This window comes from Paroedura picta, chromosome 11, assembly GCF_049243985.1.
Source record: "Paroedura picta isolate Pp20150507F chromosome 11, Ppicta_v3.0, whole genome shotgun sequence".
Classification (NCBI taxonomy): domain Eukaryota; kingdom Metazoa; phylum Chordata; class Lepidosauria; order Squamata; family Gekkonidae; genus Paroedura; species Paroedura picta.
In genome coordinates, this window is record NC_135379.1 from 45,917,325 (window position 1) to 45,930,639 (window position 13,315).

General features: G+C 44.9%; 1 protein-coding gene across 4 annotated transcripts in view; it reads right to left on the reverse strand.

The window, feature by feature from the left end:
• Nucleotides 1-13,315, reverse strand: part of ITPRID1 (ITPR interacting domain containing 1) — a 71,162-nt gene that overhangs the window by 20,878 nt on the left and 36,969 nt on the right. For all 4 annotated transcript variants that reach the window (XM_077303624.1, XM_077303625.1, XM_077303623.1 and 1 more), the window contains one exon: nt 12,384-12,438. In XM_077303624.1, the coding sequence (XP_077159739.1) occupies nt 12,384-12,438 (55 nt within the window). The remainder of the gene's footprint in view (nt 1-12,383; nt 12,439-13,315) is intronic.

Consider the following 13,315-nt stretch of genomic DNA (forward strand, 5'->3'; position numbering starts at 1 on the left):
CCCTAACCCTGAGTTAAAATCTCAGTTTGAAAAAGTCCATGAAAATTACAATTTATACACCCCATGGTCTTTCCCAACCATGTCACAATATCTTCTGCTGCCCTAGCACTTCCACTAAACCCAAAAAATTGCCACCCTTAAGTATAACTTGTATAACCCTAACCATAATTTAAGATCTCAAAAGCATAAAAAACACAATAATATTACCTTACTTTTTGCATGTAAAATAATGTGAAAAAATATGTATACACCCCATGGCCTTTCCCAACCATGTCACAATATCTCCTGCATCCCTAATGGTTCAACTAAATACAAAGAACTGCCACCCTGATGCATAACTTGAGTAACCCTAACCCAAAGTTAAGATCTTAAATCCACGAAAATCATAACATTTTTACCTTATTTTTTGCAAGTTAAATAATGTGAAAAAATAGTTGCCCTTTCCCAACCATGTCACAACATTTTATTCAGCCTTAACGGTTCAAACTGACACAAAAAATTGCTACCCTGAGTCATAACTTGCGTAATCCTACCCCTAAATTGAGAAAATAAATTGAAGAAAATCACAAGAATTGTAACTTATTATTTGCATGTAAAGTAATGGGAAAAATATTTATACATCCCGTGGCCTTTCCCAACCATGTCACAACATCTTCTGTATCCGTAACAGTTCAAATTAACCCAAGAAATACCCACCCTGAAGCATAATTAGCGTAAACCTAACCCTAATTAAGAACATACATGGATGAAAATCAGAATTATTTTACCTTATTTTTTGCATGTAAAATAACGTGAAAAAAATATTAATATACCCCGTGGCCTTTCCCAACAATGTCACTACATCTCCTGCATCTCTAACAGTTCAAATAAACTATAAAACTAGCCACCCTGAAGCATAACTTGCGTAACCCTAACCCTAAGTTAAGATCTTAAATCCATGAAAATCACAATATTTTTACCTTACTTTCTGCATGAAAAATAATGTGAAAATAATATTTATACATCCTGTGGCCTTTCCCAACCATGTCACAACATCTTCTGCAGCCCTAATGGTTCAACTAAACCAAAAACATTGCCACTCTGAAGCATAATATGCATAACCCTAACCCTAAATTGAGAAATTAAATGGAAGAAAATCACAATAATTTTACCATATTTTTAGAATGTAAAATAATGGGGAAAAATATTTATACACTCCGTAGCCTTTTCCAACCATTTCACAACATCTGCATCCCTAAGAGTTCAACTAAACTATGAAACTAGCCACCATGAAGCATCATTTGTGTAACCCTAACCATAAGTAAAGAACATACATTGATGAAAATCAGAATAATTTTACCTTACTTTTTCATGTAAAATAATGTGAAAAAATACTTATACATCCCATGGCCTTTCCCAACCATGCCACAACATCTTCTGTAGCTCTAACGGTTCTACTAAACCCAAAAAATTGCCACCCTGAAGTAACCCTAGCCCTAAGTTGAGAACTTAAATGGAAGATCACAATATCTTACCTTATATTTGAATGTAAAATAATGTGAAAAAATATTTTGCATTCCATGACCTCTCCCAACCATGTCACATCTTCTGCAGTCCTAACGGTTCAACTAAACCCAAAAACTAGCCACTCTGAATCGCAACTGGTGTAACCCTAATCCTAAATTGAGTAGGTAAATGGATGAAAATCACAATAGTATTACTTTAATTTTTACATGTAAAATTATTTGAAAAAACATTATACACCCCGTGGCGTTTCCCAACCATTTCACAAAACCTTCCGCACTAACGGTTCAACTAAACCAAAAAACTAGCTATCCTCAACCAAAACTTGCGTAACCCTACTTGGCCTCCTGAGCGAGAGATCCATCAGACCCCATGCTCCTTCGCAAGTGGAGCTGAGATCTACCTCCACAACTATGCTGGCGATCTCCGCTGGATTCTGGCTACGATTCTACAGAAAACTAGACTGGTGTCATATGAAGTACAGACTGAGGGCGGAAAACTGCTATGTTGCCACATCGACCAGCTTCGGGACTGCCTTCCTGCCCTCAACACAGCCCCACTTTAACTCACCAATGCGCCAGCCAAGCCTGATGACAGCGAGCCAGATGACAGCCCCATGGGGAGCAATCTGGAACCAGCACCAGACGTGCAGACACCCCCGAGAGATGCCAGAGACACCTGCCACGGCACGTCCAACATCACCACAAGAAGAGGCAGTTCCTATGCCTTCCCCAGCCACTCTTGAGGGCTTCTGCCAGCCAAGGAACTAACCAATCAAAGGAACCTGTTAAGGTGCAACCAGATCACTCTGCTTAGAGCCAATCAGATTCTCTGCTTAGGGCCAATCGAATTGCGCTGCTTAGGGCCAATCAAATTGCTCTGCTTAGGGCCAATCAGAGGAAGCAGCGGACTGCCTGAAAGGTATAAAAGTGCATGAGTTTGCCTGCTTTTCGCTGTTTAGTATCTGGAGTTTGTTGTTGGAGTTGCTAAATAAAAAGAGGTGTTCTGAAGCAGTGGTCCCCAACCTTTTTGAGGCTGGGGACCAGCAGGGCAACTGCCCGCCCGCGCATGCCGCCCATGTGCAGCCACAGCCACGCATCGCAAATGTGTGGCCGAAATCGTGCATGCGCGGCACTTTTGGGCATGCGCACATGTGCGGAAGTGCCGCACATACGCGATTTCAGCCGCGCATGTCGCATGTGCACATGCGCAGCCCTGATTCCCTCTCCCCCCCTCCCGCAGTAAGAAGCTTCCCGGGCCGCAAGCTTGCAGCCTGGGAAGTTTTTTACTGCGGGAGGGGTGGGGAGAGGGAGCCACGGCCCGGTGCCAAGGCCTTGGCGGCCCGGCACCGGGCCGTAGCCCGCAGGTTGGAGACCACTGTTCTGATGAACTGGAGTCTGTGTTCACTGAACCCGCAGACTTAATACCAACATTGTAAGATATGGAGCGGAAACTAACAGTGGAGATCCAGGTTCAGCCTGAAGGTTTCCAGCCTCCACGTAGTGGCTGGAGGTGTTCTGGCATTGCAATGGACTTCCAGATCACAGCAATCAATTCCTTGGAGGAAATGCCTGCTTCAGAGGCTGGACTCTATGCCATTAGTCCCTCCCCTCCTCAAACCCACCTTCCCCAGGCTCCACCCCCCAATGTCTCCAGGTCTCTCCCAACCTGGCACCAGCAACTTAATTCAGAATGCAGTATTGGGTGTTGTTCCTTCAAGGAAAGGGCTGGGATTTCTAACATAGCAGCTTTTCCTTTTATAAGAAACACACCTTGGTTATGTGTAGGGATCAGACTGCTGGAGATCAGTCAGACCCCGACAGATCTTTTCCAAGGGAACTGATAGTTTTTGATGCCTGTGATGAGCCCAGGGCTTCTTCCAAAGCCCTGGAGAAGTGTGCCGGTGTCACATGTCAGAGACCCCTCTCTTCTCATCTCCCCGCTCGCAGTGGCAACAGGAAACTTGAGTGTCTTGGGGTGGCCAAGGCTCATTTGCAGGCAAGGAGAGGGGGAGGCAACCTGGCAGCTCCGTCTCCGTGAGTGACAAAACTGACAGGCTCTTATTTGCTTGCGTGCAAAAAGCGTGGGGGTGGGTGAGGGACACAGAGGAGGGGGTGGCCTGGGACCCCCGTGACAGGCAGCGGGTGAAAAGAGGATGGTCACACATGAAAGCAGGTGGATTGGATGTGTAACTTTCCTGCCCCAGGCTAATGCCAGCAAATTCCCAGCGCTACGCAACAGCTAAATCATTGTTAAAAGAATTCAGTGGAGAAATGAACTTCTGTGCTTCTCCAGATTAGTTGGCAGGCCTTTCCATGACAGCTTCTCTCCTCCTCCTCCTCCTCCTTCTCCTCTATGCATTTTTTTTACTCTCTGCCGTCGTTTGATGAGCATTAGGCAAGGATGAGTGTGGGGGGAAACAGTAAAAAGAGCACCAAAGGTGGCCAAACGTGACAAAAAGAACCAAACTTGCAGAGGAAGTAACATTCCCTGCACTCCAACTGGTTAGTGACCAACGGTTATGGGCTTCCACTGGCCTTTAGGAGCAAGCACCTTAGCAAGGGGACCAGGGTTCAGTGTTGTGTTGCAGCAGCGCCCTCTGCAGGCTGCTTCCTGTCATTGCATGTGCCCACAACACAGCATGTTGCTATTTTGTCAGCACAACACTGGCATCTCCACCCCTGTTGGTGAGGCATGGGAATGATTTGGGACTCGCATGCAATTAGTGGCTGCAGACTTTCATAGCCTACTATAGCTTGAGAGCCTCTTGTGGCGCAGAGTGGTAAGGCAGCCGCCTGAAAGCTTTGCCCATGAGGTTGGGAGTTCAATCCCAGCAGCCGGCTCAAGGTTGACTCAGCCTTCCATCCTTCCGAGGTCGGTAAAATGAGTACCCAGCTTGTTGGGGGGTAAACGGTAATAACTGGGGAAAGCACTGGCAAACCACCCCGTATTGAGTCTGCCATGAAAACGCTAGAGGGCATCACCCCAAGGGTCAGACATGACTCAGTGCTTGCACAGGGGATACCTTTACCTTTACCTTTACAGCTTCTAACTGGCAGCCATGGCCTGGCCATTATCAGTACCTGAGAGACGTAGATGGAGAGCTCAGTAAACACATTCTCACATTGACAACCTTTTGTGCTCATCTTATTTTTCTGAACAACATGTGCTGTCCAACTTTACAGATGGGGACCCAAATCTCCACTGCAGCATGCAACACCCTTTTCATGCTTTGGCTGGCTTACCAGTTACTTCCTCAAGAGGTGGGATCTAGCCACAGTGGTCCATGCACGAATTGCCTCCAGATCAGATTACTGTCTTGTGCTCTGTAGAGGCTGCCTTTGGGAGTTGAATGGAGGTGTCCATAGCATTGGAGCCCCTCATCCAATTTCTTGAAACTTGGGCTGTCCTTTAAGGAGAGGCTCCCACAGCTACACTGCAAATTTGATGCCTCTGTCCGCCCCCCCTCCCCCCCCAAATTACAGAATCGACAAAAAAGGCATAGCTGAATCGCACCCAAATCAGGTTCAGCGATTCAGCCAAGGCTGGTTCAGGCAGTTTAACAACAGGGAAGGCTGAATCAGACTGGATTAGTTCAAAAAGTGTCCAGATCAACATTTATGCATTTGCTTTTTGGACTATCCAAACCAAATCACACATGCCGAGTCTAGATTTCTCCATTGGATGTAGGGTAATTGGCAGTGCTTTCCTCTTGCAAGTATTCCTGGCCTCAATCAAAGATGTAAACACACAAGAACAGAAGAAGAGCCCAGTTGGATCAGCTAAGGGGACCATCTAGTATAGTAGCCAGCTTCACACAGTGGCCATACGTTCCTCTGATATTGGTTCCTGGCTCTGGAATTCAGAGATTTAGCGCCCTGTGGACTCTAGCTTGAGGGAAAGTCTCTGGGTGTGAAGATTACAGGGGAAAGGAACAGGTTATAATAATAGAATCATAGAATTGGAAGGGGCCATACAGGCTTGAAGCATCCATGACAGCCAGTGAGGGAGAGCTAACAACCTCCTCAGCCAGTCGATTCAATTAAGTCACAGGAGGACATTTTGGGCTGGAATAAGATGTGACACACCAATGTTGGGATAAACAAGGCCACATCTTTTATTACCTCCCCACGGGAAGGTTGGAGCAGCATTGGAGAAGGAGCCTGACGTAGCAGTTAGTGGACTGCACCACAACCCGCAAGAGCCTTTTGTGGCGCAGAGTGGTAAGCGGCAGAAATGCTGTCTGAAGCTGTCTGCCCATGAGGCTGGGAGTTCAATCCCAGCAGCCGGCTCAAGGTTGACTCAGCCTTCCATCCTTTCGAGGTCGGTAAAATGAGTACCCAGCTTGCTGGGGGGTAAACGGTAATGACTGGGGAAGGCACTGGCAAACCGCCCTGTATTAAGTCTGCCATGAAAACGCTGGAGGGCATCACCCCAAGACATGACTCAGTGCTTGCACAGGGGATACCTTTACCTTTTACCACAACCCACAGAGTCCAGGGGTGACCTGGGGATCAACACCATTCCCAGCTGGGAGAGCAGATCTCCTTGTTTACTGAAATCTGCTCTAAGGAAAGCAACCTATGCGGGGGAGCCAATGGGCATCCACCTCGTTTGGCTGTTCCCAGGCTGCCTGGCAAAATGAGCCCCTGGCCTCCCAGCCGGGTAAGCCACATTTATTTACATGCCACTTCTTATGGAGGTCCTGAACCCCAGGAAGTCTGATCTCACACCGGACTCCCTGCCAATAGACTCCATCCCATGCAAACCCACAACTGTGATGAAATATTAACAGAGAAACCTCTGCTTCACGGCGTCCTGGAGAAGAGGCTGGGACCTACACACATGGCACTTTTCTAGGCGCCGTGGTCCCACCTCTCCCTTTTTCGCTGTGTTCACTGCACGCACACAGCACGCCTGAGCCCCTGGGGCAGTCACGTCTGCCTCCAGCCAGGCCTCTACAGCATCAACCAGTGGTTGTGGTGTGTCTTTGCCGCGCACTGCTGAACTACTCTGTCTGTGAATTTTTCCTGATATCTAGCTAATACCATTCTAAACATAGTTTAAACCCATCACTGCAAGTCCAATCCTCTGCTGCCAACAGGAACTGCTCCCTGCTCTCCTCCAAATGACAACCTTTCAGATACTTAAAGAGTGCTATCATGTCCCCTCTCACCTTCCTCGTCTCCAGCTGAACATTCCCAAGTCCCTCAGCCTTTCCTCATAGGACTTGGATCAGTCTCCGGATCATCTTCATAATTTGAAAAAAGATGGGAAATATACACTCCTAGATATGTCCTTAAACCTCATTGTTTTCCAACTCCTTGGTGATGATGCAAGCCTGCCACCATATTTATTGATTCAATCCATTCCAACCTCATCAGCCAATCTAAGGATGGTGGTATATTCCATGTGAAAAGATATAAGACTAGGGCTTCTGTTGTCATGACCTACCAAATGGGACAGAGGAGCAGACTATGAAAGAAAGCATGACCATAGATTTCCTTCATATAAGAATCCTGAAGCTATTATTCAGTCAGTTAGGATTTAGTACAAGCCACAAGACAACTGGCTTGGTTGGTGGTTAAGAGTGACAGCTTCTAATCTGCAGAACTGAGACTGATTTCCCACTCCTCTTCCACAGGCAGCCAGCTGGGTGACCCTGGGCTAGGCACAGTCCTGTTAGAGCTGTTCTCACAGAGCAGTTCTGTCAGAGCTCTCTCAGCCCCACTTACCTCCCAGTGTGCCTGTTGTGGGGAGAGGAAGGGAAGGCAATTGTAAGCCACTTTTGAGACTCCTTCAGGTAGTGAAAAGCGGGGCATAAAAACCAACTCTTCTTCTTCTACAAGCCATACAGAAGCAGAAAAGGCACCATTACTGAATTAATGACCTACATAAAATGTCTACATGCATCATTCGACCTTGTTATTGTCGTTAAGTAAATAAAATAATAATTATTAATTATCTGCTCTTATCTAAATACAGAGCTACATATTAAATGCCACCCTGTTTATTCCCATGCGCTGTTGTAGCTATTTGTTTCCATCTATTGTTATGGCTTAAAAATGGGCACAAATCCATTCTGTAAAATCGAAAACAAAGAAATCATTGCATGAGGCACGATCAGGGGAAAAAATTGTGTTAAGAAAAAAAAATAAAGAGCGCATAATACCTTTTCCCTTCTACTGCTGGCATTTGGCAAGCGACCCCCATCTGCAAAAAACGATAGAATTTGCCCCACTGCCATTAGAAACTGGGGGGGGGGGATCACATAGTGGCACTCCTTTTCTCCATCAAGCAGCCATTCCCATATGTACTTTACAAGGGGATAATAAACAGGATTCACACTATTGGAACACAGTCAATTAAGAAAAATACCGATTGCCTTCTGCAGATATTCCCCTGATGCTGAACTGTATGTGAAGAGATGGCAGGGAGGAGGAGGGAAGGTGTGATAATTAAAAGAATTGCCACTCAATAAGTCACAGGAATGAATGTGTCAGTTCAGCATGCTGGGGAGGGTTGAACGTACCCAGCTGCTGGAAAGACTCAACTGTGGTTTGGTCCCTGGCACCACTTGTTGGGACAAGATGAATCACAAATGCTCGGAAAGTCAGTTTCCATGCGACCATGTGCCAGATGGAGGTGGTTACTTGTCTGATTGATTGCCTCTTGGGCCGTGTGGGGGGCTTTCCAGCCAGCTAACGCTGTTGTGCTGGCGCCATAGTTTCAGAGACCAGCCATTCCTTCTTTGGTCAATGTTCCCTGCCCATAGCTGGAGAGGGAACAGGGGACGGATCCAGGAAGAAGACACAAAGGAAGTGATGGAAGCAGAAGACACATGGAACCCGCTCCTGTCACAGAAAGAGGATGACCCCCATGGGTCTGCATTAATATGTAAGGGAAGTATCCCGTGCTTCATGAATACCAAGTGAAAATGGGAAGAATTATCCAGTAGTATATGTGGGTCCCCCCCTCTCTCTCTCTCTCTCTCTCTCTCTCTCTCTCTCTCTCTCTTTCACTCTCCCCCCCATGCATGTCTACAAACCAACTCAACTCCAAATACTGACCACGAAATCGCAACAAAGAGGATGTCAAAAGTAAACGCAGGCCAGGCTACCTGGCCAGACCGTCCTGTGCTTTTGCATTACCCCCTTGGTCCCTTGCTGCTGTCCAGCCTGTATGCCCCGTAGCATGCAATATCATTTGTAAAACTGCCACTCCAATCAGCCCAGGCACCTGCTGGGAGCTAACTGCCCGTCAGACGTTGCCTCGGCCCTAATACAGGACAGCAAGCAAAGCTTCATTACAGAACAATGGCGTTTGCTGCCAGAGCTTACAGATTTGAATAAACAACAAATAAGCAACATCTGCTCCAGCATATGTGTATGGTGGGGAAAAAGTCACAAAATAAAAGAATTTGTAAATGCCAAAAGCAACACTAAACTGCCAGTGCTACTGTAGAGTGAATTTTTAATTGCACATGCATACCCAGGCAGGCTGTGGGTATTAGTCTCACATATGTCTAGTTGCTGCCAACCTGGGAGTATAGATGAATTTAATTAAATAAGGATTATCCCTTCTCCCCAGTACAATTACTTATTTATAACAATGATAAAATTGCCTAATAAAGAATTGTAATATTTTGTTGTTGTGTTGTTGTTGTTGTTTTTTTAAACCCACACAACCATTGCTTGAAAACGCTCTGGTATTCCTTGTAAAGTCATTTAGGGATGCTTGGGGTTTGAGTGTCTTTTAGAATTAAGTCTCTGCATTCTGCTAAAAGGGGCGGGGGGAGACAAAAGGAACATCAGGATGCCTGGCTCAGCTAAACAGCTAGAATCTACATTCAGGGAAGGGAGCAAATGCGGCTAAGAAACAAGCTTTCATGGTGCATGTGTGTCTCTACACAAAATTAAGTGATGCATAGGAACAGAGAGGGCCTGGTGACAACAGCAAGGAGCACAACCATAGCAGGAAATGGTTTCATCACATACATGCACACATTACCAAAGTATTCAGTGGTTCTTGTTCTCTTTCATTCTCAGTAGAATTTGTACTACAAGGCAGGCAATACCCTTAACTAGCCCTTGCAAACCTTGCCAGATTTAAATGGATTTAGGAGGGTGTGGCAGACTGGAAAAACTTAGAAGTGCTGTACAATCTGCTGAAGGACCATGAAGGGTGAATTCTTCAGAAACAGTCTTGAGTGACTGGCTACATCAAGCAATCTGATTGGTTAGCATCAGTTTAACAGAGAAAGACATGTGAAATGAAAGCTGGGGAGAATTCAGTCTGATTTCAGCCCTAGCTGAGAAGAGTCGAGTACTGACAGTTTCGGAATTCAGCCCTGACTGAGAGCAGACAGGAGAACTGGGGAAAGTTGGCAAGGATGAGCCGGTACTTAGGAGAAGACTCCCATTTCAGCCAAAGTAAGAAGATAGATCTTCTAGTGAGAGGAGAATTTCTCACGCCAATCAAACAGGGAGTTTGTTTGGAAGAGTGCAGAAATCCGTGGTCTGGTGTGGTTAAAAACTGCCTTTAGAGTACTGATGTTTCAAAAGAAGCAGTTTCCAGCCTTCTGGAGATCAAAACAATATAAGCTGATCTTTGAACATGAATAAAGAACTTTGAACTTTGAGATCAAAAGAATTTGGGAATACTTTAAGATTACTAGAATGGAACAAAACCCTTTCAATATAAAGATTTTAAAGTAACTGTGAATAGCTTAAGAAATTCTCATTAGCCTAAAATAGAAGATCCAAAGTCTGTGATTTTGCCTCAGAGTTATTTACATTGAATTAACGCAGACGTTTTACCGGTGGTTACACCTGACCTTTCTTTTCTATGCTGAATAAAATAAATTGTTAATTTGGAATACAAAAACTTCTTGATTGCCATTTAAGTTGTGTAAGTTAACTGGAGCTGCCATTCCTTCCCTCGGGTTCCTGACCTGAGCAAACGGCTTAAAATAATATAGCGTGTGAAGGTGGGACAGCCAGAATTCTTCAGGAAAGGAGAAAACAGACACCTAGGGTGGCTCAGTCATAGAAGGGAAAGAAAAATGGAGGGAAAATTTTGCCTATGATGAAGGGAAATGGAAGGGGCCCCCATAGAGGGGTTTATATTTTAATGAATAAACTGTTTTTTTATAGCAAATAGACAATTTTGTTTCAGTTTTTAACATCAGAGTCATAATAACAAGGAAGTTCCACAGCAGATTTGTATACTTAAGGGCGTGCAGTAAAGAAATTATTGAGTTAAAAAGGGCATGATTGTTGTTTGAGTTAAATGTTAGGAATATTGCTATCATTTCAGAAAGCTGAGAGCCAAGGTTAAGAGTAGCAGACTCTGTTCTGGAGGTTTGATTCCTGACTCCTCCACATGAAGCCTGCTGGTTGACCTTGGGCCAATCATGATTGCATCAGAACTCTCTCAGTCCCACCTGCCTCATAAGATGCGTGTTTTGGGAAGAGAATGGGAAGCCACTCTGAGACTCTGAGAAAAGAAACATGGAAGAAAAATATACTAGTCTTCTTTTATAAATATTGGGAAAATACCCCTAATTATAGCCCTCCAGTCAGCAGTTTATTCCTGTCTGGGTCCCTTTAGATTTTAAATGATCACTATTTTCTATGGGTCAACTTTGGATGCCAGGCTCTTTAAAATTTAAAGGGACTTGGGTACCAACTGACAGCTGTAATGTGATCCTTCATTAGATGCTCCTGTCCTCTCGGTATTGTTGAATCCAAAGTCATTGGGAGTGAAACTATTACCCAAAATCCTGATTGACAATATTCCACTGCACAACCCTACTATATACCTTTCAGGGTACACCTTATCTAGCTAGTACTTTGGACAAGGGCTAATACATCACCGCAATGTGCCAAAGGACACATTGCCTACTGGCCTGAACTCTACTGCGCTTGTGCACCACCACTGAAAATAGTCCCAGGGTAATCCAGCAGTTACCACCAGGAATCAGGTGAGACCAATAATGTAACACTTGGTCCTCTGTAATGTCCAACTCTGTTCCAGTTTGTTAGTCAGAGCAACCAACCGCCTCGGACACAGGCTGAGTTATCCACAGATTACCCAATTATTGCCTGCCTGCTTAACTAACCAGTCCCCCAGCTGAATTGCTAGACTGCCAGGACACAGGCACATTTGTCACTAAGCAACCTCCTTCCGATGGAAAAAAAAACAGACATGAGCAAACTTCCTATTAGGAAGGAGGCATCTTGGCCATTATGATCTCTCTTCATTGCAATTCATAAACCCTCCTTGGTGGACCTTATTGCCACCCATATGAACATCTACAAAGCCTAATACTTCCTGTATCATCACAGCCATTGACATGTGTTTCAGTGAGAGGAAGCAATTTAACATTCACAAACTTACAATGCCATAAGCTTTAGGCATCTGGGCTATCGGATGCTCGTGGGCAGAATCTGAAAAGAATTCATAGCAGAAGAAGCACTTGGGAGGGGGACGTGACACACAGTACAACTGAGCATCATGAGCACAACCACCTTATAGCCCAAAGTGAGTTGCTGTGGTTTTTATTAACTGATGCTGCACTGTTTTCCTCATTCTAAACATCACTTTTCCCCCGTACAACTCTGCAAAAGAAAGTCTCTGTTAGCATTGGATGCTCCCTTTTTGCCTATAGCAAGTTTGCAGTGAGTGTCTGATCACTGCAAAATCAAATAAAGATTTCCTTCAAAATGGTACAGAGATTAATTTGTTGGGGAGAGAAGGCTATGAGAGAGCATTCAGCTGTCCAGCCACTTCATATCTCTGGCATTTATATCTCTAAAGCTCCCCTGTATGGCAAATATGTAAAAATATATAGCACAATTATATTTGCTAATACCCACCTGAAGTGCTTTCAAGAGGATTTCCCCAGGAAGATTCATCCTCAAAACTCTGGATCTGAGACAAGGGAGGAAGGGAAAAACACTACTCAAAACAGCTTGTTTTCATTATTAAAAGTATATTTCTTCTTTTCAACATTAAGATTTCAAACAAAAACAACTCTAAAACTTCCAGATGTTGCTTGGTTGCTTGTTCCTCTGGTTTGTTCACTTTTTAAGCAGAGCTCAGACTCTCATTTACGGATGGATTTATTAGAGGTGACATTCCTCATGATGCTGTTGACCTACAGATGTGCACTACTGCCCACTGGAAATGTTTTCCTAGTTATAGGACAATGTAATGTAATCTTGAACTTCTGACCCATCCATTGTGGAACCCACTACCCATAAGCTGCATGGAGTTAGACCAGCCTTTCTCAACTTTTTTTTATGATTGAGAGACCCCTGAAACATTAGTCAGGATTCAAGAAATCCAGAAGTGATATGATTATGCAGAATATGGGTGGGAAGCATAGCCTCACCCTAGCCCTTCCCAGCCCATCACTGGCCATTTGGGGAGGAGGGGGAAAGGTCAACATGATCATATATGGTTATAAGGGTAAAGGTAAAGGTACCCCCTGTGCAAGCACCGAGTCATTTCTGACCCTTGGGGTAACACCCTCTAGCGTTTTCTTGGCAGACTCAATACGGGGTGGTTTGCCAGTGCCTTCCCCAGTCATTACCGTTTTACCCCCCAGCAAGCTGGGTACTCATTTTACCCACCTCGGAAGGATGGAAGGCTGAGTCAACCTGGAGCTGGCTGCTGGGATTGAACTCCCAGCCTCATGGGCAGAGCTTCAGACAGCATGTCGGCTGCCTTACCACCCTGTGCTACACCTGATAAATGTTCAATAAATGTTTAAAAAATATAAAAAAATAACTCTCACCCATTTGAG